This window comes from Chamaea fasciata, unplaced genomic scaffold (genome assembly GCF_029207755.1).
Source record: "Chamaea fasciata isolate MVZ Bird 193981 ecotype frontalis unplaced genomic scaffold, bChaFas1.0.hap1 SCAF_4, whole genome shotgun sequence".
NCBI lineage: Eukaryota > Metazoa > Chordata > Aves > Passeriformes > Sylviidae > Chamaea > Chamaea fasciata.
Window position 1 is genome coordinate 33,765,180 of NW_027094089.1, and position 27,151 is coordinate 33,792,330.

Genomic DNA, 27,151 nt, shown 5'->3' on the forward strand with positions numbered 1-27,151 from the left:
CTTCTGCTATTACCATAATTATTATATATATTAGAAAGCTATACACAAGCATGTTAATTTCACAGATTTTTTTTAAAAGATTCTTAATATTTTATATAATTAGAAATACACATTTCAAAACCAAAACTTCTGCAAAGAGAAAACAGTTATCTTGGTTAGCAAAGCATGGAGTTCCTCAAGGCTTAGGGTAGTGCTTTCTATACAAAAAGTCCTTTTTGTTTGTTTCTTCAGGACTGCTTAAAAGATTAGCAAAGCTATCAAGGAAAAAAGAACACATTTTGGCTTAAGGAAACTACAAAAGCCACAAATGCTTTGCAAACTCTTACTTTTTAATATGAAAATAAGCAAAATGTAATGTACATATTTTTATACTTTTTGTTTAATAAGTGATGCAGACCCAGAATTTTTAAAATTAAATGTGTCAGCCCTCGAACTCAACATTTCTATAAGTATGGTCCTCTTGAAATGTTTTGATCCTTTTTAACTGAGTGCCATACTCTAACAAAATGCCTGCATGTTTGTGAGCATTTTCAGTATATTAGGTGACCCAGTCTCTTTCTAGCATCAATTCATGGCCACCCAACTGCTGGGTCTGTCAAAACACCTGTACAGTTTCTATATGTTGCATAACAGCTGCTTTCTCTCTCAGTAAAGATCTGCCATTTCTGGCAAATGTTTTCATTTTGTCTATTTACACGTAAATAACGTTGAACCTGCAACATGACACAATCTATTGTAACATACATTTTGCAAGGGAGCACAACAGTGAAAAGAAGTTAGCCTTAAAATCTATTTTGTACAAGTGTTCTGTTGTACAACTCAAGTGCTAAGCTTATCTCAGCATTTCTGTTTATCCTTATACTGCATCACTGAGGCAAGTTAAAAGTACTTTTACAAAACAGAGTACCTGACTTTTTTTTCACACACGGCACATATAATGCATATCGACCCTTCTCCCCCCCCCGCCCCCCCTCCCATTAAGGTATAGCACACACACACACTGCAAGAAAAAAAATCCCAACTAATAGGTAATAATGCTATCATGTTGCCCATCCTTCAGAGAGCCGCATGCGCTTGACAGAGGGGCTTTCCCTTTCGTCCGGCGAAGGTCTGGTGAGTCCAATGGGAGAGTGGAATTCGTTCCGGTGATCTTCCCGGTCACTTCCATCGTAGGAACTGCTACAGCTGCTCAAACTGTCAACTGGAGATCTCCCCGCCTCATTGCGCATGTGCTGTTGGTATCTCGATGGTGTGGTGGTACGGTCTCTAGGAGGAGAAACAGGTTCTGACTTGATGTTGAGGCTTTGAGTAGAAGGCAGGGAGAGATTTGTACTCTGAGATAAATGAGTGCTAGTGCAAGCTCTGTAGGAGGAAAGGAAACCCAGTTACAGACGGAGGAGGAATGGAGCCTTCAGATATGCACAAACACTCACACAAAACACCAGTGTAAAGGCTCACACAGGACCAGCTCATGCTGAGATCATGGGGACTGTTGCCTGAGCAGAATTCATGGATTCCAGGAGATGGTAGCACTGCTACAGATGTGGTCATATTTAGGGGGACAGGCCCTTAGTTTAGAGAGAGGTTTTGCTTTCACTCTCTCTCTCTCCTTTTTTTAAAATCAAGTGTCATCACAAATTTGGGAAGGTGAGCCTTTGCATTGTTGGAACCACCTGCAGGTTTCTATATAACTAACACTTGTGTGTGTGTATGCATTGGCTGAGACAGGGGACACATGGAGTTTCTGCTGGGTTTAATCCAATTAATTTGAACGCACCCAACTACTTTTATTGTGGTTTGTTTTGACATGTGACTTCAGATGCAAAACAAACAAAAAAAATCTGGTCTGGTAATTTTTATACTTGTCAGAATGGAGGTGAAATTAGTGGTCGTGACATTGCCATCAACAAAATAGTACAGGCAGGTAAGGACTTAGATATGATTTTAACGGTTTAAATCTGTGAATCCATAATTCAATCCAGAATGCATTTGGATAAAGTACAAAAGATAACCTGAGGAATAGTAGGAGATGAGAGAGGACTACACTGTTTGCCCATAGGAAAGCCAAGCTCAAGGCATGCTACTAGCATATAGACTGCTATGCTGAAACATATTCAAAGGTAAACTATATAAGTATTCTAATATTTTTCTCTCTCTCTTTTTTTTTTTTTTTTTTTTTTTTTTTTTTTTTTTCATTTTTTGGGCAGGGAGTGGCAGAGGAAAAATGAAACAGGCAGAGAGGAGAGTGAATACTGAGAACACACTTTATGGGAGAAATGAGATCACTTTCATCCGCACATGTTGTACAAAAGCACCACCTCCTGGCAAAACCTGACTTTTCGTTACTAAAATAGAATTCTCAATATGCAGTTCCCCTTATGTTGCATTTCAGGGACCATTTGCTAAGGTGAAGTTAGTGTCTTACCCTAGAGACAGAATTTCAAGGTTTCTATTAATGAGTATTTATTTATACGGGGGTAGGAAGACAGTAGGGGCAACAGACCACTTGACTTTGCAAGATTTTAAACTTAGAGGAATATGCAGGCGGTATTAATGCAAGAAGATGTAATAGGATTTGGAAGAAATTTCTAAAAATGTAGAAGACACAGGAAAGTTTGGGTGTAGACTTTTCATTTACTGAAATACGCTACTTCCTCTAGTGTCTCATCAACTGAAAGCTAAGTATTACTTAAACAACATTTACTACTACTTTGATGAATTTTTTTCTCTTCTGACAGATTTAAAAGAAAACTATGTGGTTTCAATATTGAATGATATCATCTGCTTTTATCAGGAGTTGCTGCAGTGTTTAATAATGAATGGATCTTGTAAGAAAACAAAGTAAACAGGATTTCTACCTCCAATTTTTTCACCAACCCTTCATTCCTATACAGACGAATCTGTCAAATCTGCAGTGAGCCCTTTCTTAAGTTACAGAGCTCATTAATAATAACCTTCACAGTAAAAAAGTAACCTTTTTCTTTTTTTTTAAGAGGATATTTTCTTTGTATTGCTTCTCTAAATATTAAATTAATTCACATAAGAAACTGTAAATAAAAGACCTTGTCATTCCAACTTGGTGAGATATTCCACTCCTCCTGGAAACTTGTTAAGAACAGTCCAAAGAGAATCAAATATACATTTCTGTGAGGGTTTGTTGTTGTGGTTTTTTTTTTTTTTTTTTTTTTTTTTTTTTTTTTTTTTTTTTTTTTTTTTTTTTTTTTTTTTTCCCCCAGTGACTTTGTTTTTGTGTTGCTTAGGAGATCCTAGGACTTCACCTGAGTAAACAGTTTGTCAGTATGATTAGATTACATATGATTTTATATGCCAAGCTTATAGCTAAACCTGAAAGTTCTATAATAAAGGGTAGTGGGGCCTGGGGATTTGATTTTGAGGTGTTTGATCTGAGCAAATGACATGCTACTTTGGAAAGTTGAGCATAATTAAAAAGGACAAAAATCGATGAAAAATAAACATATTCAGTCAAATTTGTTCACATGGAACATACTGGCATTCTACTGTGTGACAGCACCCAAAGGAAAAAATCTAGAAGGATAAACTGAGTTTCAACTATATGGAGCTGGTGTTGCTGTACTGGAATATTGCCTTTTTAATAGTGCCTCAGAAGTGAGTATGAGAATACATCTCTATAGTCTTTTCTACATATTCCTTGTGAATCAGCAGCAGTATTACATAATTACCTGGCTTAAAAATTAGTGGGAGTTTCATAAATGCTTCAGGTTGATTTGAATTTTGAAGCCCTTTGGGGTTTTTTTTGTACATTTAAAAAAGGATAAGAAATTGTTTTGGCAGGTCAAGACTGAAAATTTTTGGTTTAAAACAATGTTAAAACAACATAAATAGATGGTAGCACTTATTTTGATTCACTTTTTTTCTTTCTAAAAAAAGAAAAAAAGCAGTTCTGAAAACCAGTCTTTTGCAGCTGAAAGTATTTCTGAAATTTATTATCTTTTTATTTGATTATAATTTGCAATATTTCATGAACATTTTCTGAAAAATTTTTATGAGAAGCTCATCTAAGCTAAAATGGTCATCTGCCTGGGAAACTGTTACACATACATGTGAACCATGAAATAATAGGTACTTAGGTGCAGTCTTTAAATCTATATTCCAAACAGAGGATGGACCTCTATTTAGAATGGAAGATGCACCATAAGAAATGAGAATTCTGTTTGCTGCAAAATGATTTAATTTCCTGTAGAGGTATGTGAGAGTGTAGAAACAGCTGTTTGCACTTTAATGTATCAATGCATATTTTACACTGTTGCTTCATATAATTAACTGAATTGGGCCCAAGAATGCCCTATTGTAATCATATGAAACCTTCACTAAATTCTCTGGTAAACAAACAGGTTTTGGATATGGAAAAACTGCAGAGAAACTAAAGAAAATAATTCAAAGGTTTTGTGCAGTTTTTATGTGCAGTGAATAGGTTCTGGGCAGTCCACTTATGCAGACATCATCACCTTTTTCACATATTGTAAGAAAATATTTCATTTTATAGGGGCAATGAAGAAAACAAATGTTTCAACTTGGCACACTAGTCCCTGTTGAGCCCAGTGTGGTTAAAATTTGATGTTTATTCAGATTATGATGGTCACATGGCGAAATGCTGTTTCCTGTGTGGTTTCCACACAGAACATCTACACAGCTCTGCTGTATGAGAAGCAGGGAGCAAGACAGGGTGCCACGATGGGATGATGACATCTTTGGGATGATGACAGCCTGGGATGATGACAGGTCTGTGTGCATTTCCTTCTGTCCAAATCTCCAAATGATATTGAAGCTCAGCATGCACAGGTAGAAGTGTAAGTCTGAGTAAGTGATGAGTGAGGACATGAACATAGACCATGTAGGGTTTTCTATAGTGAGAAAGTGGTCTACTGAAGGAAGGGAGCCTCATGCACCTTTTCTTTTACACCCACTCCTGCTCCTCTAAATCAGTTCACTTCCTCACTTCATATAATTTTCTCCCATAAACACATACAAAGGACAATTGAAAATTTGTGGCTAAATTTAGTTATGTAACTTTGTCTATGTGCTAATTTGTATCTAGGAGAAGATATTTTTCACTTACTAGCAATTAAACTTCTTCCCTCCTAGCTACTTTTTCTTTTTTTTCAGGCTAAAGCTAAGTGCTTTTTAGTTGGTTTTGTTTAATTTTTAATACTTTTCTGATCAATGTAAAAGCATTATTTTAGCTCTCACATGTTAAGGTTTACAGTTTTTAAACAGGAATTTAAAAAAAAAATAGCATGAAAATGAGTTATTACAACATCTTATTTATAATAGTGGTATAAGAAAAAAAAGCTCAATCTGAAATACATAAGGTTTTTATTCAAAACAAGGAAATTGGCAGAATTGATACAAATTCATTAAACATGATGCAACTGTTTCCAAATTTTTCAGTAAAAATAGTTTAATGGGGAATATTTTCCTATGTCTAACTATAGTTATTATTTAATCAAGAGTAATTGTAGCTAAGTAATAATCTTGCTATATAAGGTAAGGGTCACAGAACAAGTCAACATTATGCATGAATTTGAAAAACTTTTTATTCACATGGGTAGAAGTTTGGAGAAACTTCTATTCCATAAACAACTATGTATACTGAAGCACCTTCAGGTTAAATATTGTTTCTTTTCCTGCAGTCATATTTTAGGAAAGCAAAAACTTCACCTGTGGATGTTACTTCTAGATGAATAGATTGCCTCTTAGGCTAGGAAATGTGGATGCAAGAGAACACATTCCATACTACGGATTTGTGCATAAAAATTTTTGATATTTTATTATAAAGTTTGGAAAGGACTTCTGGTCCTTCTGGTTACCAGCAGTTAACTTCTGGTAGTCTTTTTGGTACATGTTAAATAAGCAGTGAGAGACATCGATGTACTATTCAGGTCAAATCCCAAAGCTATTGGAGGGACTGATTTTCAGTGGAATTTTTGTATGTATTTTTTTTCCAGATGTAGATTCAGTTAAAAGACCGTGAAAACACTATTCTGGTTTTTAACCCAAAAAGTTGAAAAGTTTGTGTTGTTTTAATGTCTCAGTCATGTCTAAACAGGCTCTGCGTTGTTGTGCTGTTCACGAGGCTAGGCAGAAGGCCAAAATCTGCACAGATGGGGAAGGTGAACTACTCCTATGCCCTCACGTATTTGCCCTCTAGCCCACCAGCACCAGTGTGGCTCCTAATTGCACTGTCAGCTTCAAGAACTAAGATCTAGGTTGAAGAGATCTCCAATTTACCTCCAAGATGGTTCTGACAGTGCTACTGAAATTGCTGAGGACTTATCTGGAGCAAGATTATACATCTAACCCTATCTCATTCTACTACTAATCCCATTCTTGTCATGCTTTGGGGAAGCAGAGTTGATTTTCACCTTTAGACTTCCGGTGAAAAACAATACCTGAAGGAGAGCTGGAATGCCTCTTCCATTAACTGTTCTCTCACAGGTTTTTATACCCTACTGTTAACAACAAGCATCACTCAGCTGCCAAACCTTTTCAGTATACAACCTCACTAAGCACAGAGATTTATGTTGTCAAAACCTTTCTGGATGTGTTTTCTCAAGTATGTGAAGATGACTGCAATTTTGTTTCATTTTTTAAATCTTTTTGCAAATTCTAAATCAGGTTGACATGGACTGAATATGTTCTACAGAATTTCAAGTAATGCAAACGTTAAAACAGATGCCCTTGCATGTGGAACTCAGTGAGTAAAATAAAGGCCTAAGATTTTCTGCAGTGATAGATGACTCCTCCAGATTTGTCTGGGAAGCAGCTTTCATAGCTGAATTCACTTACAAATCACTGGAAGAATAATAGTACAAGAGTAACAACTTAGAATGTATTCCACAGCTGCAGCCATTACACTTGACATTCTGTGATATGAATCAGAAACAGATCACAACACGTGACATGTCTGAAAAGGCATGTAGTTAGTTTGGGAGTTAATTTATACTTTTATTTTTTGGCCAACCAAATAGCCTTATTAAATTCCTTTGCATGGTACTAATTGTTTAATACCGTGATACCTAATGTGAGCTTTCCATTTATTTGAGAATTTATGACTTTAGTTGTACAGTAAGTCTGAATGCTGCCCAGAAATTGTGCAAACTCAAAAAAGAAAAGTGTAAGAGGAAGATATTGACCATTTTTTTCTAGCACAAGTGTTTCAGTTGTATATCGTTATGACAGTTTTACCTATATATACTTTTTTATACAGAAATGAGGTTTAAAAATTTGTTTCCTTTGAAGCATTTGTATAGCTTTCCTTAAAAACCCAAATTATCAACATGGAAAAGACATTAAAATAAGTTACAAAAAATGGTCAGATAAAGTAGAAGGAGAAATTTGAAGCCACGTTTAGAGTATGAAATTCCACACTACGGCAACAATCTCAAAAAAGAAAATGTGGAAGACCTCTTTCTGAAATAAAGGTTTTCCTTCCAAATGCATATTAATTAATTATTTTCTTCATAAATACACTCCTGCTGTTACCAGCTTCTATTTTTATACTAAACTTTTTAAAATTCTAACATGTCTAACCGTACATTAGGCTCCAGTGTCATGGTCTTACTCAAAAGAAATTGAGGATATCAGGAAGTTTGCAAATCATACACCTGTTCACTTACATGAGGCAAGGGGTTGCTTGTTCAGGTGATTTCCCTGTGTGAATTTTCACACTTCTAAAGATCCTGAGATGATTGAGCACCATGTTTCTCCAAAATTTGAAGAAATTTTGTAAAATTAGCCACTAGAGGGCAGGAATACCTGTACTCCTCAGCACAGGCACATGTCAATGAGTTCTGTGAGCTCACAGTTCTTCAGCTAATGATGCTATTTTCTCATAGAAATCATCTCCAAAGAAATGAAAATTGAATTTCAGAGTTGAGCAGAAGGAGTATATGGTTATTCTATAAAGTTAAGGCTTACTCTCAGTCAATTAGTTACGCAAGTTTTACTTTATTAAAATATCTAAAAAATTTTCTAGCTTACTGTAAGTGTTTGTGCAACACTAACTGGAAATTAAAAGCATAAATAATAAGTATGGTATCAGTACAATATAGGTGTTTGGTTTTAGCAGTGAAATAAAATGCTATTTAAAGAAATAACAACTAAAACATAAACAATACACTACTGAGAAAATGTCATGAACAGGGAGTATTTCACTGTAGTTCCCTAGCAAACTTTCCATGAATTGCATTGTTCCTATCTTGCAAAATCTAGTTTTTACAAACAGTAAATAAGTTCTGGTGTGTCACCTTGGCATATTTCACATTTGGAATTACTGGGGAGACTGAAGTCACTGTAGGACAGTAAAATTAAAAAAAAAAAACAACCCACTGCTTACCCCAATTGACTGAGGGCAGATGGTGGCATGTTATGTAGGTGTTGCTGTTGCCAGCCAGTCACAGAACCAAGATGAAGAGCACTGGCTGTATTAAAACCAGAGAGAGATGATATATCTGCACTACTCAGAGAATATTCTAGATTTGGAAACAGAAACACAATAATTAAGAGATAATTAAAGAGGAAGCAGTTAAACAACAACCAGCATAGTAATTTTCATGTCACTTTGTAAGCCTTTTAATTTTAATTACACCAATCACATTAAGTTGCAACAGAAAAAGTAAATCTTCCTCTTCCCTCAACTCATTAACTTGGGAGCAAATAATGCACTAATAGTTATTCTGGAATCTAGCAGGGCTTTACTGGGTCTGGCAGATCTAAAGCATTCTTAGCCTGTAAATTCACCATAACTACAAATGGACTGTCGTTGAGACTTGAAAAATGTAACATTTTGGTTACAGTCTTCCTTGCAGAACCCAGCAGGCAGCCTGCTTCTTAACAATATATGTATTCTCTAAATATGCTGGATCTATGCATCACTTTGTGAACTCTGTACAGCAGCAATACACAACTGGAACTGAAAAGATGCCTTGAGGCTTCATTTCTGCACCCTCCCAGGTAGGGAGGTGTGATAGCCAACTGAGTTCCTGAAATCTGGTGTGAAGATAGTGAAGCTGCTTATTCCCACTACCCTCGTGCCTTTAGCATGGTGCACTCAACTGCGTGAAATTATATCAAAGGAAGACTAAGAACTGTTAACTGTTTTAAATCTCCCTTTTTATTAAAAAATCCCCAAAAAATAAAGTGAGTGAAATAAAGCTACCAAATCAGATTTCTTCAAGCAAATCAGCTAACTTTCAAGTAGATATGTCTGAATTTAGTGACAGGTACAGAATAAGCAAATGTAGTGCAAAAGCATGACAGCTATGAATATTTCAGTTTCTCCCAAAGAACATTAGCTAATTCATTAATACTGAGATAGACACTTGTCAGCACCTTGCTCCCTTCCCCATCCTTTGCATCCTGCAGCCATACTTACCAGTACCATATGTTGTTGAGATGGCTGATGGGTATCCTCCCATCCCTTGCCCTGGTAGAGTAGGAGTTGCTACGGAAACCACTGGAGTAGCCAATGACTGAGCAGACTGGGAATTATTTATCCTTTGATTCTTTTAAAGTAAGTAAAATAAACATATTATTGACCAGTTTTAAGTCAGTTGAGTGTATTTGCTTTCTGGGAATGCTTTGCGCATGGGAAACAGAGACTGTTACAAATTTCTAGAAATTAATCATTTAACATGTGGCTTTGATGAACTCTGCCAACCCTATCATTTACAAGCTTTCAAGAGACCAGTTGTCACCATAGTAACCCATTACATCAGTATCTCCTAGGTAACTGAACTAGTAAGACTGTTTTTATTGTGAGTAGAAAAACAGATCATGTGAAAAACTAATGAAATATATAAGCTCTATTCCCATTGTTTTCCTTTTCACTCATATAGGGAAAAAAAAAAAAAAAAACTACCACAAAACCCAATAAAACCCACAAAGCAAAACAAAGCAAAACAAAAAGGCAGAAGAAAAACCCCCAAACCCAGCTCTGCTGGATTTTAAAAGAGGTACACTCTCAGACTACTGAACACTAAACTCTTACCAGGAGACGGAGCTCTGACTACTTCATTTTTGTGCAATAAAAAAATAAAAAAATCCCTTCAAGGCTGTTAGATTGCACAGCAATTATACACTTATCTTTAACTCCAGGCTACTACTAGGTGTTGCACCGTAAAGATTACACTAGAGAACCCTAATTATGTGAGTGGCAGGAAAAAATGGCTAGAGAGCCACCAAAAGAGACATCATAAGGCTACACCATCTTCAGAAACATAACTTTACATGCTCTTCATGCACCACCAAAGAGAGAGCTTAATTCTAGCATGCATAATTTGAATATGTACAACAACCGCATCTGGCCTTCTATTGCTAAATTTAAAAAATTGCAACGACCTTATTGTTCACAACATGGTTATTATTGTAGTATTTTTAATTTTATTTCAACCAATATTTTACCTACATCATAAAAAATAACTGGTTTTCTTTCCTTTGTTATCAAGATGAGCATTATTACCACTTACCAGGAGCAGATCAACATCCTCAGACTGATCGCATAGGAAAGGAGTATTTAAAAATTAGTGAATATAAATATTTACCAGGATTCAGGTTTTAGCTCAGGGAATATTTTCATATCATAGCGACAACAAATTAAACATCTTCTGAGCATTATCTTGGAAAAAAATACATCTCATAGATCTTTTATTTGTCATCCTTCTAATAGAATGCTTGACTCAATTGTAGGAACAACCTATCCAGTTTTCAGTACAAGGCTTTCTCCAAGAATTCATTTTTTCTTCCAGTCCCATAATTTGCAGACTGTCTTGCTGTACCTGACCACTCAGAGTCTCTTGGAAAATATAATTTTAAGAGGCTTTGAATAAATCATTTGATGCAGACAGCTTGTGACTGCCTTGATGCCTGTAGCACTATTTGTCACTTTTTAACTTAGGAGGTAGCATCGCATTTATTGTCAGTTTTAGTTTGATGATTAATTTATTTTGCATCAAGCTGAAGAAGCCAACCTGGCAGCTGTTTTAATAATGTTTGCTACAAAATGGAAAACTACATCACTTAAATTACAATCTTTTCAAATTAAGTTAACTTTTAATGTTAAATCACTCAAAACAGCTTTACTTGGAAACACTAATGAATTTTTGAAAAGAAACTACAAAACTTGGACAAGATACTTTCCCAATTCAGCCTTCTAGACTAGTTATATATTGCCTAAATTTCACTAGTCCTGGCAGAAGGTACAGAAATTTTGTACTCCTTTTCCTCTTGCTCTGTCTCTTTACTACCTCTTATAATTAGAAAATTTGGAGCTCACAGTGATAGGGCTCAAATTAATTTATTACTGTTAATATGCCATCTGCTAAGAGTCTGTGTGGCTAAATATTTAAGAAAAACATAATAGGTTAGAAATACTCAGGGTTAAATTCAGCCTTTATAACAAAAAGGCTCTTTCAGCTGCTGGGAAAGGGACTGCAGAAGGTTAGAATGCACAGTTAAGACATAGCTCCTATTTTGCAACTCAACAGACAAAAGGTAGGAAGTAAATAAGGCTTCAAAAAGGTAAGCAAAAAGCTCAGCCTACATCCTCAGCTTAATATCAAGCCCTAGCAAGAAAAACAAAACAATCAAGAATTTAGCTTCCTGAGCCAGTCTTGAAATTCCTAAATAACTCTTATCTGAAAGAGATAAAAAGAAGAGCTTTGAAAATGCATTACCACTGATGGCATGGTGCTCTTGCTGCCAGGTGGAATAAGCACACGGAGGTCTGGTTTACGGTTGTTCATTCCCAAATTCATTGGAGGGGGAGATTTTGCCTGCATATTCTTGTTCAAGTTGCCAGGTGAGACCAGCAGACCTGGTGAGTTGCGGGGGTTGCCATATCCATTTCCTTTTAAGGTAAAAAAAAGGAAAAAAAAAAAGAGAGAGAAGTTTGATAAAGACCACTGTACCTTTTAAGCCCTTCCAAAATTTTGAAATCAAAAACTCGTGGTGGATATCTGTGTCATGTATCTTTATAGGAAAATACAACATGTGCCATATTTGGAACAGCTGGTCTTCAAATGCTTTCTCTCATGGCTGGTGACATCTCATTGATGTGCTGAAATTAACTCAATGATACAGTTTTGTTAACAGCCCTGTGGTATACAGCACAATATACTGTGCCCTTGTGGCAGCCAACATCTGACATTGGCTTACAAGAATCAGGAAAGTCAGATAATTTAAGGGCATAAAAACTGTCAAAGCCATTTCATATTTTCCTGAAAACTACAGAAGTTTGTGCCTTTCCTGACTCAGGCCTTTGCAACTCATGATTTTGTTTTGCTTTTAAACAAAGGATGAGTATAGCAAGGCTATAATTTTCACAAAAGGCAGGGGGAGGACCAGAAGGATTAATGAATTCTTTTGGCTTTTTTTTGCTACACTGCTTGGACCTAGAGATCATAACCTTATTTGGAAAACACCACCGTATCTTTCATCTTCATCTCTCTTCTGCAGGCCACAGTAACAGTTCTGACAAGCAAATGCTTCTTTTATCTTTTTTAGAAAAATGTGTTCTTCTCTCATCACATTGCATTGACAACCATGTATCCATAAGATTACTGACCAACCATTCCACTATTTTTTTCACCTGATTTCACCTCTTACCCACATAAAATCTAGAGAAAAAGATGACTTTTTAGTGTAATCTTGAAATTCTGTCAACACAATCTCAAGAGAGATACAGAAACTGCCCAGTCATAGAGAGGGGATAGCATGAAATTTGGAAGGGAAAGAGAAAACCATCGTGGGTAAATACCCAAGAAACAAATGCTAGAGAAGACTCTCGTTTCTGGGCTCAGTTTTTGTTCACGAGCTGCAACGCACAGCCTAGAATTTGTGTGAGAAGATAAGCTAACCAGTGTGGCAGAGCTGTCTGGGTCAGAAACCCTGGACCTTCATATTTCCTTTGTAGTCCCAAAGTCAGTGAAGACCACATTATCTCACATACCACCCCCTCCCTCCCAAAGTGAAATGGGGTTTATAGCCCTAAAGAACATAAATGGATTATAGAACTAAATTTGATAACGTCTATGAGGTGAGTATAAAAATGACAGTACATGACAGCAATTTGCCCCTCTGGTTAGGACAATGATGTGTGTCCAAGCATGACTAAGATTTTCAAATTTTTAATCCTCAAATGCACCAGCCACTTGTATTTATCAAATCACCAAATCCATGGAAATAAAATCTGTCAAAGGTCATTAAATATAAAAACATCACTTCAGGCTTTGGAAGACCCTGAACTGTGAACTCTAGGATTATGGCACATGAAAATTATCAAAAACTACTTGAATTCTGTATTTGGCAGGTACCTTTAGTAGCTGATCTGGTCTTGCTTGTTTTTTCTCATGATTTTTATTATCATGATCTCTGATTCTTTGCAATATGATGAAAATTTAAGAACACCCAGATCACTTCTAATATTCTCTATCAAAATGACTTTAGAGATCATGCACTAAAAAACTTTTATAGTTAATCTTGTTGTTTATTTCCTTAATAACACCATACAGTTAGGAAAACAAAATCAGTTACTGAAATGTATTTTACACTTACCAAGCAAACTCAGCAGAATGCTGTCAAAATTTTCCAATTTTTACCACTAGTTTTTTTTTTTCCTCAAAGTGAACAATTGTTCTCAACAGAGATGAACTACCTATTATGCTCAAATTAATGCTATGTGTTACTACAGGCAGTGAAAACTGCCTGTGAAATTTGTCATATGACAGCGACTTGCTCAGAGAGTGGCAATGGAACAGTCTGAAGCAGTTTTTTCCAGTTTTACAATACAGAACCTAAGATATATAGCAAAACAGAATGCACTATACTCTATATGTTTGTTTCTACTTGTGATTTTTGGGGAGTAAATCACCTTACAAGAAAAAATTCCCGTTTCCTACGTAAGATTTACTTAATATTAAATACTATTAAACATTAGGAGAGAGTGGCTCTGTATTAAGCTTTTTTCTTCAGAAACATTCACCTGAAATTCACTGATGTAAACCAGTTTGAACAGTGATTACATTTATATTTTGAAAACATCAAATTCTTTTTTAAGAACTACTGCAATCTTTTCTTTGCCAGCAGATTTCTGCTGTTCATGGCATATTATGCCTGCTAGCATTTCGGAGCCATGTAATAACAGTTCCTCTTTCCAGTCACCAAACTGTTATTCCTTTGGTATAATGAGGATTCAGGAATGTAAGATTGTGGACCTTGAACCAATAATACAGAAACCCATCATTTGGACATCAGTGATGAATGCATGCATGTGGTTTAAAGTTAAGAAAAGTCTGCATGTAAACTAGCCCTTTAAACTGCATCCTTTTAACTCAAGAGCCTGTGGCCTGCTCTGAAGCAGCTGTCCCACCTTCAGATAAATCCACTAAAGAGAATGGCCTCATTAACATTCAGAGGCAAAACAAATATATAAGATTTATAATGTACAAATTAAATCTTTCTTCATGCTCTACTTTAAAATTACACTCTGCCTGGACAATTATCAATTTAGATGTGACCGTATGCAGAACATCTCATTCCGCTATCCACCTGAAAGCACAAAAATTACATGTTGTATAAGAATAGATTTCCTGATTATAGATCATAAGAAAATGAAAACAAGATGGATTTTAGAGCAAGTTGGCTTTACATTTTTATTTGGTTAAAAGCCATATTTTTTTTATGGAAGAGAACATTTTTAAACATTACAAATGTATTCTGTGAGGCATAATGAAAACAGAGAAAATAAAAACTGTGGATGCACAAATTTTAAAGGGCATATGTCAGAATTTGTAAATTTACAGCATTTTTAATTCAAGAAGTTTTAAAAAAAATTTTTTTTCCTTGTATTGTTTGTTATACTGACTTGTGAGAGTAAAAATATTTTATGCAGAAGAGAGCTTGTTTCTAGACAGAGCTAGTGGAGCAGCATGTGTCATGAAATGCAGTGCCAGACTTTGTATTTAAACTAATGGCAGAATGTAAAGACAAATGCTTTTTGAGCACAGAACACTCCTATTGGGCATGCTCTCACATTTTGCATTTAGGCACAAGTACCATTGACTGTAGTATGAATTCCGTCCAAGTACAAGCTCCATGACTAATCCCTGTAATATCACTTTCCAAAAAACTTGGAAAAGTGGTTTTTTTGTACTGATAGATATTCAGTCGAGAAGAATTATTTTAACAAAATTCATTTAACAATTAAGAACTACAATTTTAATGTGTTACAAATTCATGTAATACCATCTTTAACATCTTAATCTTATATTTTAAGATTTTAAGGACACCAGAAGGGCACAAGCTTAATCAGGACAGAGCAGAGAGCAAAGTTTACTTCTCTCCTTTCATCTCCTATTAATAACACCTGTACCTGTAAAGGAGTTTTGGTCATTGGTGTTACAGGGGTTGCAAAGTGGCTGCAATTCTTAATATTCTCAGAATTAGGACAATAAATCTACACTGAGCATTTAAGCCAGGAAATTTTCCACATGTTAAGGTAACACAAACGAGAAAAGAGTAACTTTTTTCCTTATCTCTCAAGATTCTTGAACATAATTTTAATAATTCAAAGTTTTTAAATCTTGAACAATTGGAAAATTTTAGGAGTTTGATTTCTTGAACTTTTTAAACTATGTTCCTTTTTTTTTCCCTTTTGAGATTTCAAATATACTTTTTATATTTGTATTTAAAAATACTGAAGGAAAAATCCTCCATGGTAATCTGAGGAATTAAAGCAGAAGAATGAAGAACAAGATACACAATTTGTTTGTCCTTCATTTGATCTCTCATTTGCTTATTGTAATGCTTTTCACTGACCATATAGGTTGAGAATTTACAAGATCTTTGGGAACCTGGGATTAATTTTAATACAAAATGAACTTTCATATTCTTGAAGGAGTTTTAATAAATACTAATGCTCATTTCAAGTTTCCAATAAGTGTATGCTTTTACTTGTGAAAACTTTCATATATCTTCCAAGATGCGTGCATACTTTGGATTTCATGGAGGATTTCTGCATCTTATTTGGTTATATTAAATACATATCTCATATATATGACATTTTGATTGATCACCAAGCCACTCAAAAAGAATTTAAAATACAGAATTAATATATATAAACATGGCAGTAAACTATTCTGCAAATTATCTTCAAGATATATGCATATGTATGAAAGAAGCAATAAAAAATTTGCTAAATTTGCACCCAGTTTTTCATTGTTCACTCAGTTTTTGTTCCTACTTTCTGGAGGAATGGTAATTGTCCTTAATAGCAATTCAGAAAGTTATGATAAGTTTCCTTCCCTTACATTTTTTTTTGTTTTGTTTTGTTTGGTTTTGGTTTTGTTTTGTGTGTGTGTTTTTTTGTTTTGTTTTGTTTTTTTTGCATTCATGCTGGAACAGGCTATGGTTTATCACCCAAAATAAAAAGACACCAACAACAAAAAACTAATGCTACAAAGGTGAACTGTTGTTACTGTTGTTCACCTAAATATAATTTTAAAAAGAGATAACTGAAAGTTCTTACTCATAGGTCACAGGTTTGTAACATTTCACAGCACACAGCTGTTGCCAACAACAAATGGCAGAAGAAAAACAATCTGCTGCTACCCCCATCCAGAAAAAAAGGAAATCTTTGCTCTAAAATAGCAGCCTGTTCCCACTATACTCAAGTAATGGACCTTCTTTACTGAATTATATGGAGCCAACTCATACAGATACAGTATAAAAAACCTAATGACTTTGTGTGGAAGAGTTCTCAAACATCTTGGGAAAATATTTGCTACCTTTTTTGGGGGGACTGAAACAGGATGACAGTTCAGAAAACACACAGACTTTTGGGAAAATTGGAGGACGTTTAGAAGAAAACTATCTCAACAAATCTTTTTTAGTTTTAAACTAACCACTTAAAAATAAATATATGGTAGAGATTCTACATCAACAGAAGTCTAAGCCAACTCTCTCTATCTCATCCATTCTTGCCATGTAGGTTCTATAACTATCAATGGGAACTTGCTCTTTAGGTCTAAAGAGATGAAAAGGGCTCTGATGGCACTACAGTTGTCCTGTGTGTAGGATGAAAGACCATGGGGACAGAAAACTGACAAGTGCATCACACCTCATGCAAACAATTCACTGCTGAGTCAAGTGAATGTCAAGCTAACCTGAACACCAGCACTGAGGTTTTGTTTTATTGCTATAATAAGAACGGTACTTAAATGTTTTTAAATTAGTACTTCCAGTAAGTATTTTCTCACTTCAGGAGTTTCACACCTTAATAAAATAAATGTAAAGGCGGCACCTAACTGTTTGAATTAGCCTGTGGCTACCCACACAAGCAACTGTGAGAAACCTTTCAAAACAATTCTCATTGCTATTGGTCTTCCCAAGTGGCAGGCAGATATTTCAGCACATTAACTCCCTTCTTGCAACCCTTGGAAACAGGGGTGTATATCATAGAAAATGAATATCTGTGGTATGTTAAATCACAGCAGTTATACACTGAGAGAAGGGGGAATGTGCTTTCTTCCTCAAGGATGAGCATCTTTATTCCTCTTTCATTTCTTTTCTTTTAATTTTTTAATTTTCTCAGCAAAGAAACAGAGCAATAGGTGATCCAAATCAAGGTCCTGTTTGTGTATTTTAGTCTTGCACTACAATTACTATTGCCAGTATGTTTACAATATAATGTCCAATCATAGCATCGTACTATCTGCTTTCATAACTTTAATGGCATCTCATTTCAGAAAGATCACACAACTTTCATGCAGAAACTGCTTTTCTGATATCTTTATTTCTGATTGTATTGATTAATTTATTTCCATTTCCACTATTTTGTTCCAACACCTTTATCAGTAGTTATGCTCTTTTCAGAACCCATACATTCCACATTATCTTGTTTTGATTGAAGCTTCAGCTAATCAAAACAGTGACTAAGTTGAAACTATTGAGAAAAATCACTTAATTATACAGCGATCTTCAGTTTTGTGTTTTATAAATATTACATGGCTGTAGTTTAAATATGTGGGCACTGCACTATGAGCAGCAGGAATACATTCCTGTTTCACAGTTTTGGAAGGTCCAAACAAAATATTAGGGATCAGAGAGTCATGGCTCTTACCATGGTAAAAAAGGTGTCTTACCATGGTAAAACAGGTCTCCTGTCCCTCCCACTGGTGTTGTACCTACTACCATGAGGAGCTGGCACAGTGCAATGTCCCTGACCTTCCATAGCGCTCCCTCCTTGTTCTTGCTTGACATTTGCAAATGTTAGGTCCACACTGTGCACTAAGAATGCACCGGTCTTCCACACTAAGGTGTAGTCTAATAGGAGAGCTGAGTGTCAGGTGATGAGTTGGTTGTCTGAAACTTAGTTTACATCACAGCTTTTCCAAAAAAATCTTGCAGTTACTGGCATAGCCCTTATCTCTTAGCATATGAACAATTCATATGTGGTGTTCCCCTGAGATCTGAGATAACCACCTACCAGAAACATGTTTTCAGGATTCAACTGTGCTCTTATAAGTATGCTAGTTGAAAAGATGCTCCATTCTAGTCCTGGTTATGCAAATAAACATTATTATTATTATTATTATTATTATTATTATTATTATTATTATTATTATTATTACTATTATTATGGGTTGTTTCAACATTATAATAATTGGCAAAAAAAAAAAAAAAAGAGAAAAAGAAAAAAAGAAAAAAAAAATAAGAAAAAAATTCAACACCAGAATGTGAATTACATCAAAGAGAAAATTATATTGCTGAAAAATACACTACTTTCTGAAGATACATAGGAGAAAAATGCATGCCTGGGAAGATGAGAGAACTTATCTCTTTTGACCACCAGAAAGAGACTTTTGACAGATCATAGCACAGAATCACAGAATGGTTTGCGTTGGAAAAAACTTTAAGCTACCCAGATCCAAACCCCCTGCTAAAGGCAGGGACACCTTCTGCTGGAGGTTACTCAAAACTCCATCCAAGGTGGCATTGAGCACATCTGGGGATGGAGCACTCATAACTTCTCTGGGCAGCTTGTGCCAGAACCTTGCAATCCTTAGTCAATAATTCTGTCTGAATACCGAATCTAAATCTGCCCTGTTTCAGTTTGAAGCCATGAACCCTTTGTCTATCATCTGCTTTTGACAAGTTACTTGCTGATGACAAATGATTGCCTTTCCGAGCTGTTTGAAATGAGTTATTTTGAGGAAATTTCTTTTCAATTAAAAATATTTCAAGACAAGTATAATTCCAATTATAAATGGGATGCCTTATTTGAAAAGATAACTAACTCATCCCTGTCTCCTTTGGCTTCTATTACTGAGAGACTGCTCCAGCTGTTAGCACAGGAAAAATCACCTTGTAAGAGATTTGGAAAACAAGTGGAACTGTTGGATTCAATATCTTGATTGGTGAATCACGTTAAAAGTTAAAGGGTAGGGATCATGTTAACTTAATACTGTCAGGAACTTCCATGTGGGGGTGCAGTCACAACTTCAGCAGGTTAAAAGCATTTTTTGTTTTCCTTCTCACAGCAAAGTGAATGCTGCAGTCCAGACCCAAGAGACATCAGCTATCCCTTTCAGGACTCAGGACAGGCTTGAAATCCATATATTTTCTAATTTGCAATGCCTTTTTCTATTTTCAGAATTTGAACAAGAATATATATTGCAGTGTGCAACAGAAGACTGTATTGTGTCTTAGTGAGCAAGAATACAGACAGAAAAAACAGTGAAATCCCTGTATCATTTAAAGAAAGCATAAAACTCCCCCAGACTTCACTAAGAAAGGGATTTTATGTAAAGAACTCAAATTAGTCTTGAGGAACATTTGAAACTTCTCCTAATAAAGGAAGTCAATCATGCCTGTCTTTACGATCTCATTTACAAAGAACCAGTTTGTACAACTCACTTAATTGTTCATTACATGTGAACATTCCTTTTCAAACCTTTCAAGCTGTCTTTTTATAAATACAAATATTGAGACATTGTTATTACAGAGATGAAGAGACAAAGAATAACTAAATAAATTACTAAGTCCACATTTACACAACTGGTGGAAACCTAATAAAGACCAAATTTTTTCAAATTTTCATTGATGTCTACTGAGAATGGGCTTGAATGGATCTCTTCTTTGGTAAGAGGTCACATGAGTTAGCTGAAGACAGATACATCCAACATTTAAATATGACACCCATTGCAAGATTTTAAAAAAAATATTATATGAATAGCAGCATCCAGCCTTTCAGACTTATTCTCAAAGCTTCATTGATGTGACTTCCATGTGTTATTTGTTACATGGAATTAGAGCTGGAGAGGCCTGTGTTGACTGCCTACATAGATATGAAATTCAGTAGACTACTTCCTTCACACTAGGTATTAGATCTATCAAATAAGTTCTAGCGTTCTGCCTGCTTTGATAAAATCTCCTACCTGTAGGTACTTCCCTTAAAACAATGAAGATAAAAAGTGTATCTATCTATCTATCTATCTATCTATCTATCTATCTATCTATCTATCTATCTATCCAATCAACCAACCAACCAACCAACCAACCAACCAACCAACCAACCATCTATTTATCTCTATGTATCTAGATATATATATTATTCTTGTATATATTATTCTTATATGGAGAAGACCTTGGAAGAGGAACATTTAAAGGCATACTACAAGTGGAAAAGGAAAACCAGAGCAGTTACATTTTTCATTTCTTATCCCTGTCCATGGTTTTGAGTCAATCTGGCAATTTATGAATTCTTATTGTTTGTATTTGGCACTATTGCATCACAAACTCTTTTATGAATGACTGTGTGTCCTTTCTTTTGTACTGTGAGATTCCTTGGACAGGAACTATTTTTAACTTCTGTACCACATTCTGCTCAGCCTTTGGATCAGGCGTCTGTCGGGTTTTGCACTCATCAAGTTAAAAAGGGACAGACAAAAACTGATCATGTTCTCCCTGGCAAACCCAGTTACTGTCTTACTAACAGGTTGCCCATAAACTGTGGTTTGAGAAACATTTCTCCAAGATCATTTGTTTATCTAACATGTTCCACACTGGTAGTCCAAGAATTACCTTCTCTTGACTATACAAAGCACAATTTCAGGGTCGAGTGAATAATATTTATGCAACATTTAAATTCCTTTTAAAAAAAATAAAATTTGTTTGTTTATTTATATTTGTAGTTCCAAAAGTCTTGAATGCAGCTAGATGTCTTTGAAATCCTTGCTTATTTTTGGTACTGCTGGTCAGCTTAATTGGGCAGATTGAGCATCTTTTTACTAAACCACTCTCTCAGGATATACCATCCAGATTGCCTCTACCTTGAGGGAATATAAATTAAAAATTGCTACTATTGTACATATTCCCATGTGGCTTGAAATACTAGTAGAATACATTCACCCACAGTCAGCACACCACCCAGAACAGGAAAAAGAGAAAGCACTAGAAAATTATGATACTGGCTGGCACTTCAGGACCTCAGCTTTCAGAAAACGAGAAGGCAATGGTTGGCCTGCGGCTAATTTCCAGAAGGAAACTACTTGCTGCTGATTTATAGGTAAACACAAGGTTCAGTCATTAAAAAATACGGGATAAATTTTTCAAAATGGAGTCCTGATCTATTCTATAGTGCTTTATAATAGCATGTTTAAGGGTAGTTTGAAGATGTTAGGTTGAAAGACAGCAAGTTCCTCTGACAGCATTTGTAGACCCCCAAGAACTTTTGAATAACTTTCTCCTTTAGTTTAATATTAATGTCAAGATGGAGGCAATGCAGAAGTCAAGTAGAGAAACAAACAAATTGCAGAAATAAACAGTTGAAGTAAGTGTATATTTTATAATACCCATCATGGATCTAAAACTTGAGATGGAAATTTTCTCTTGGTTTCATTATTTAAACTTGTTTTAAATCTATAGAAATGTCATTGGTTTAAATGGGTTCATTCAATTCAAAGGAAAACTTTATTACAAAATACAAAATGTCTTTCTCTGAAAGTCACACAATAGGAAAAATAGAACTCAGTCTACAAGTAAAACACACTCTCAAAATCAAAAGTTCAAAGTACAGATGCAAAGAAAGACATCCCCCAATACTATTCTATTTTAAAACTTTAAAAATATTTTATGGACTTCAGTTTTGCATTAAACTTTTAACATAAACAATAAGCCACTGAATAAAAATTGAGTTCAGATAACTGACAGTACTAAAACTTCACAGACATTTATTTCTGCTGAAGTTACCTTTAGGTGCTTTTGTTAAAGACTACAATCTCTGAAAATTAAAAGAACTTCACCTAGTCTGTTATGTAAACAGGTAAACATATCACTTAGCCTTCATGTTAGTTATGGAGTAAACTAAAATGGGTTTAGAGCATGCCTATTAAGGTCCAAAAAGTACTTGTTCTGTCTTTCAATCAAAAGCCTCTGTTTTGAGAAAATAGTGCCAAAGACATTGCTGTATTTATAATTTAGCAATGATACTAAATCTGAAGTTCACTCCAATTTTGTTGGCAGTTGCCGCTATTATGTTATAGAAACTACTCAATATGGGTTTGGCTGGGAACAAATTTACTCTTAAAAATCTGAGACAACCTTGGTTTACGTTAAAAATACTATACGTGATAATTAGTTGTGTAATATAATAAAGAAGTACTCAGCTTTCTGAGTTCTATTTATGTCATGAATTGACTCCCAAGGTAAATTGTGAATGATTCTAGGGTTATTACTTGAAATAATCCAAATCAATGTAATATCATACTTCTTAAAACATAGTCTTAAATAATCTATTTCCATTTCTGATATTGCAGTAATAATGCAATTTATTTTGATGTAATATATTGAAGTAGTGCAGAAACTGAGGTCTGGTGCTAGCGAAAAAAAAGGTAGTTTCAGTTTATTGTGGCAGAAATGAAACTGTTAAGACTATTCTTCTTGGAGCATATTATTTTGAATATATGCTATTTTTTGACATTGTGGAAAAATGCAAATTCAGAAGTTTCTAATTTGGTCAGAAATATGAACCCAAACATGATCATGCTACCAGCTTCTCAGATGCCAAATAGAAGAAAACACAGAGGTTTTTGTTTCTTGTGAAAAATGATGAACAAAGAGAACTTTTGATGTTTATTCTTCTGCACCCTAAAGAAAGATGACTGTCCAAAATAGCGCCACTGTGGAATGATGTAATTAAGACAGAGGATTCAACCTTATCCTGACCTTTCCATCTTCCTTCAGCCCTTTATCTAATTCTTCCTACTGCTCTGCTGTGACGAGACTTAGAAAACACTTTTTAAATGATGTTTAAAGATTTTATTGTCCAATAAAGAACAAAGACTATTCCTGTAATTAAATATTTATGATGCATTCTTAGTAATGTGCCTCATATATATGCTCCTCAAATCAATTGCTTACTCCAAAGTTACATTGCTTGAGAGCTTAATGCAAATCCTTAATTTTTGATTAGCTAATCAAACCACTGTCTTCCTGTGCTTATGTATGTTTTTAATATATATCCCCCCCCCTCCATTTAGAAAGATTATAATTTTTCAGCTGGTGTAGTGATATACAGATTTTATTAAGTGCAAGGATTATTATGAGAGATGTACATGCAGATGAATTTTAATTTTAGTATGTCCCTGTTTTAAAAGAAAACGCTGTCTTCTTTACTAATTGCTTTTCATCTTCTATTCAAAGGAACGGGAGACCAGTAACGAGGTGATGATATTTCTAAACGAGCCAGGAGAGGGAGCCCCTTAATAGGGCGATGAATTCCTATGGCAGTCTCTGCCTCTGTTCATGAAGCTCTGCTCATGCTTAGAAGTAAAATGAAATGCGAACACTGCAGAATGAATCTTTCTTTCACAGGTTAACAGGAGACGATGAACAAAATTATAATTTTCTGTCACGCTTTCTTCTATTTTTTTTTCTTTTTTTTGAGAGCAAAGGAGACTGATAGTGAAGTTTCCATGGTCTGCCTTTCCTACTCCAAAATTAATTCAAAATGACCCCTCAAAGCTTTAGTATGTGTGTAAAGTGCGTTTCTGGTACAGTACTCTGCAGCTCTAATTGTACTATGAATGCATCACACAAACATCTGTGACTCATCTATGTGTGAAAATAAAAGGGGAGTGGAGGTCCCTAAGAGAAGAGACAGGGGAGAAAAAACCCAAACAGTTATATCCAAAACTTCTTTACAAGTAATTTTAACAGACAGTATTGGAATTACCATTTATATCAGCCTTGATTTATAGTGCACAAAATGGGTCTTCCAATTATTTTCCATACAATTCTCTCTGAGAGCAGTTACCTCAGTAAAATACTGTGCTTTACCACTCAGTTGTTTTCTGTGAACATATGTGTTTACTTCTCAAACTTCAAAAGTAATTTTGTCATTGTCTTTTGTAATCAGTATTTGTCATAATGCAACATTGCTGATATTGCTAACAAATCACTGGGTTTACTGAGCAAAGGGAACTACTCTGACAACATTGCTTTGATAAAACAGACCTCAGCAAGTACAGTTCTCATTAGTTCTAAGGGAGCAGGACCGAATGCCTTATCTTTTTATCCGCCTGGGTATTTTGAAAATCCTTTACCTGTTGTGTATCAAAGCAGCTAAGCAAATACATATAACAAAGCTTAAGTTAATTACTGATTAAGTAAATGTTAACAGATTTTGCTGACTAACAATAGTCTTAGAGCAGGGGTTTGAAATACAATTTACGCACCGTACATTGAAGTATAACAAGCAACTCACTATTAAAATGCTTATTCAAGCTTAAATTCATTTCCATTTAAGTTAATGGCAAACCTTCCGAGGATGCAAAAAGGATTAGAATTCTGACACTAACTCCACGAGGAGTTTTTCTTGAACAAGGCAAAGCAATGTTCACAAAAGTTTTTATGAAAAGGCTAATGTGAAGGAAACCAGATATTTGTTTCTATGGAATTTGCTGAGGTGCAAGATTTTTGATGCAACTGGAAAACAAGCCTCTTTCTACTGATAAGAGAAGCACAAATATCAGTGAACTCTCCACAACCTAGCTGAGGGAATTAAAAAAAAATGCTAATCAGTTTTTACTATCATCCGTCCAAAAGGGAGCTATTTTAGAAATCAGCTTTTGAAGTAAGTCCTTTATTCACTTGGAAAAATAAATATAAATTCTCTTCTCTTTACCTGCACTGGTGCCTGCACCGGTTGTGAGGTCCCCACCCATTAGGCCACCTAGGGGGTTGAAATGAAATGCTATAAATGAGCACAATAAATTACAACACTCAAACATTCAAAATATTTTCTTTGCCTTCAATAAGCCTGCTGTAGTGCGCACCATTTCTTTCCTCTGACTTCAACAGGCAGTTGAATCAGACCCATAAATGCAAAATCATGATGTTTAATGTTACCTGTATGAGACACTTGCCTTCCAAGGACAAACAAAATATGGAGTACCCATAATTTCCTTATTTTAGTTTCATACTTCCACGGCATATGAAAAATTACGTTTGAAAGTTATGTATAGTAGTCCTTCATTTGAAAACTATCTTTAGTTGAATGCTAGTCAGAAAAGCAAAAGATTGGGAGAAAGAGGCTGAAGATTCCTGGAGAAGAATGTAACTCAGAATACATACATATACATATATACATATATACATATATATATACATATATACATATATACATATATACATATATACATATATACATATATACATATATACATATATACATATATACATATATACATATATACATATATACATATATACATATATACATATATGTATGTATGTATGTATGTATATGTACATATGCACATAGTTTTTAATTTCCTCTGCCTTTCACAGACATTCACTTAAGTAAGGATTTTTAAAACATCTCTATACACTTGGTTGGCGCAAATGATCCTTTGAACCTGGTGTACTTAAGGATCTTGATGTTGCTGGAGCCAGACAGACTGGAACAACCTAAACACTACTCATCCTATTCAGAGATGAACTCTCATCATCACTGGAACAAAGCACAACCCCTTGCTATGTAAGGTACTGAAGTACAGAGCTCAACTAACATTAACCCATCAAGGAACTTGAGAATGAATCAATAAAAATAAATTCTGCCTTTGGCCTTTGGACTGATTATTTCAGTAATGAGTGTTCTAATTTCCTTGCCTCAGATTGTTTGCATTGGCTACATTTTCTCCCCTACTTTATGGTATTGTGAGTACTTGCATGAATTAAGCAGATAAGCTGCCTTTTTATGAAAGAGCACAATATCTGCCCTTCTGTCCTTTATTAACTTCACTGATTTCCTCCAATTTTAGTCAATGATCAGGTACTGTTTTTGTTTCTTTTCCTTTTTTTTTTTTTTTTTTTTTTTTTTTTTTTTCCCCTTTCAATTTTTCAACAGAGCAATTTTGGACAAACTCTTATGACTATTAAAAATAGAGCTCTTGTTTCTTTGAGTACGGTTTATAGTGACCCCAGGCATGCAAGGAGCAGATTGTAGTGCATTTGAAGGAATGGGATTGAACAGAGCATACCTGTGCTACCTGCACTTGGAGGCCGATGTGTCACACCAGGAGACATGCTATTCCTTTGCAGAGAAGGATGAGTCAGTGGTAAAAGGTTGGGGTTACCCAGTGAGCTGACTGGGTTGCTGTATACCAAACTGCTGTGGTTGGACACTGGGATAGAAACTGGCATCTCAAAGTTTGGTGGTGGAACAGCCTGTGCAAGCGAAAAAGGAAAACAAATATGAGAATAGTACAAAAGTGAAACAGCCTTCAAAGTACAGTTACTCTGTATTTAGTTGAAATATTTTGTACTTGGTGGTTAAAATATTTGTGCTTGCCCCTTTCCCCTAAGACTCAAGAGAAGACTTTCAAAAGAATTACCAAGGCCTTAAAACATGATTTTTCAAAATTTTATTCTATCTTGCTTTAATGCAGCTTGCACATTTATTTTGTAAGAACTGGAAAGATTTTTTTTCCATTTTTTTTCTTGTTTGAAACAAACCTCTGCCTAATGCAGCATAATTTTCTGTTTCTTTTCTTCTGTGAAGTCATAATTGTTCACTTGTCATCTGTTAATCTAGTGTCATAGATTACTGCAA

General features: G+C 35.1%; 1 protein-coding gene across 13 annotated transcripts in view; it reads right to left on the minus strand.

The window, feature by feature from the left end:
* Positions 1-989: 989 nt before the first annotated feature.
* Positions 990-27,151, minus strand: part of MEF2C (myocyte enhancer factor 2C) — a 133,337-nt gene continuing 107,175 nt past the window's right edge. For 8 of the 13 annotated variants that reach the window (XM_066181265.1, XM_066181270.1, XM_066181267.1 and 5 more), the window contains 7 exons: positions 26,580-26,766; positions 25,223-25,270; positions 11,715-11,887; positions 10,509-10,532; positions 9,416-9,545; positions 8,378-8,513; positions 991-1,362 (listed from right to left, as the gene is read on the minus strand). In XM_066181265.1, the coding sequence (XP_066037362.1) occupies positions 1,041-1,362; positions 8,378-8,513; positions 9,416-9,545; positions 10,509-10,532; positions 11,715-11,887; positions 25,223-25,270; positions 26,580-26,766 (1,020 nt within the window). In that variant the 3' untranslated portion in view covers positions 991-1,040. Of the gene's footprint in view, positions 1,363-8,377; positions 8,514-9,415; positions 9,546-10,508; positions 10,533-11,714; positions 11,888-25,222; positions 25,271-26,579; positions 26,767-27,151 lie in introns of all 13 variants that reach the window. The other 5 variants (XM_066181273.1, XM_066181272.1, XM_066181275.1 and 2 more) reach the window with 5 other exon arrangements.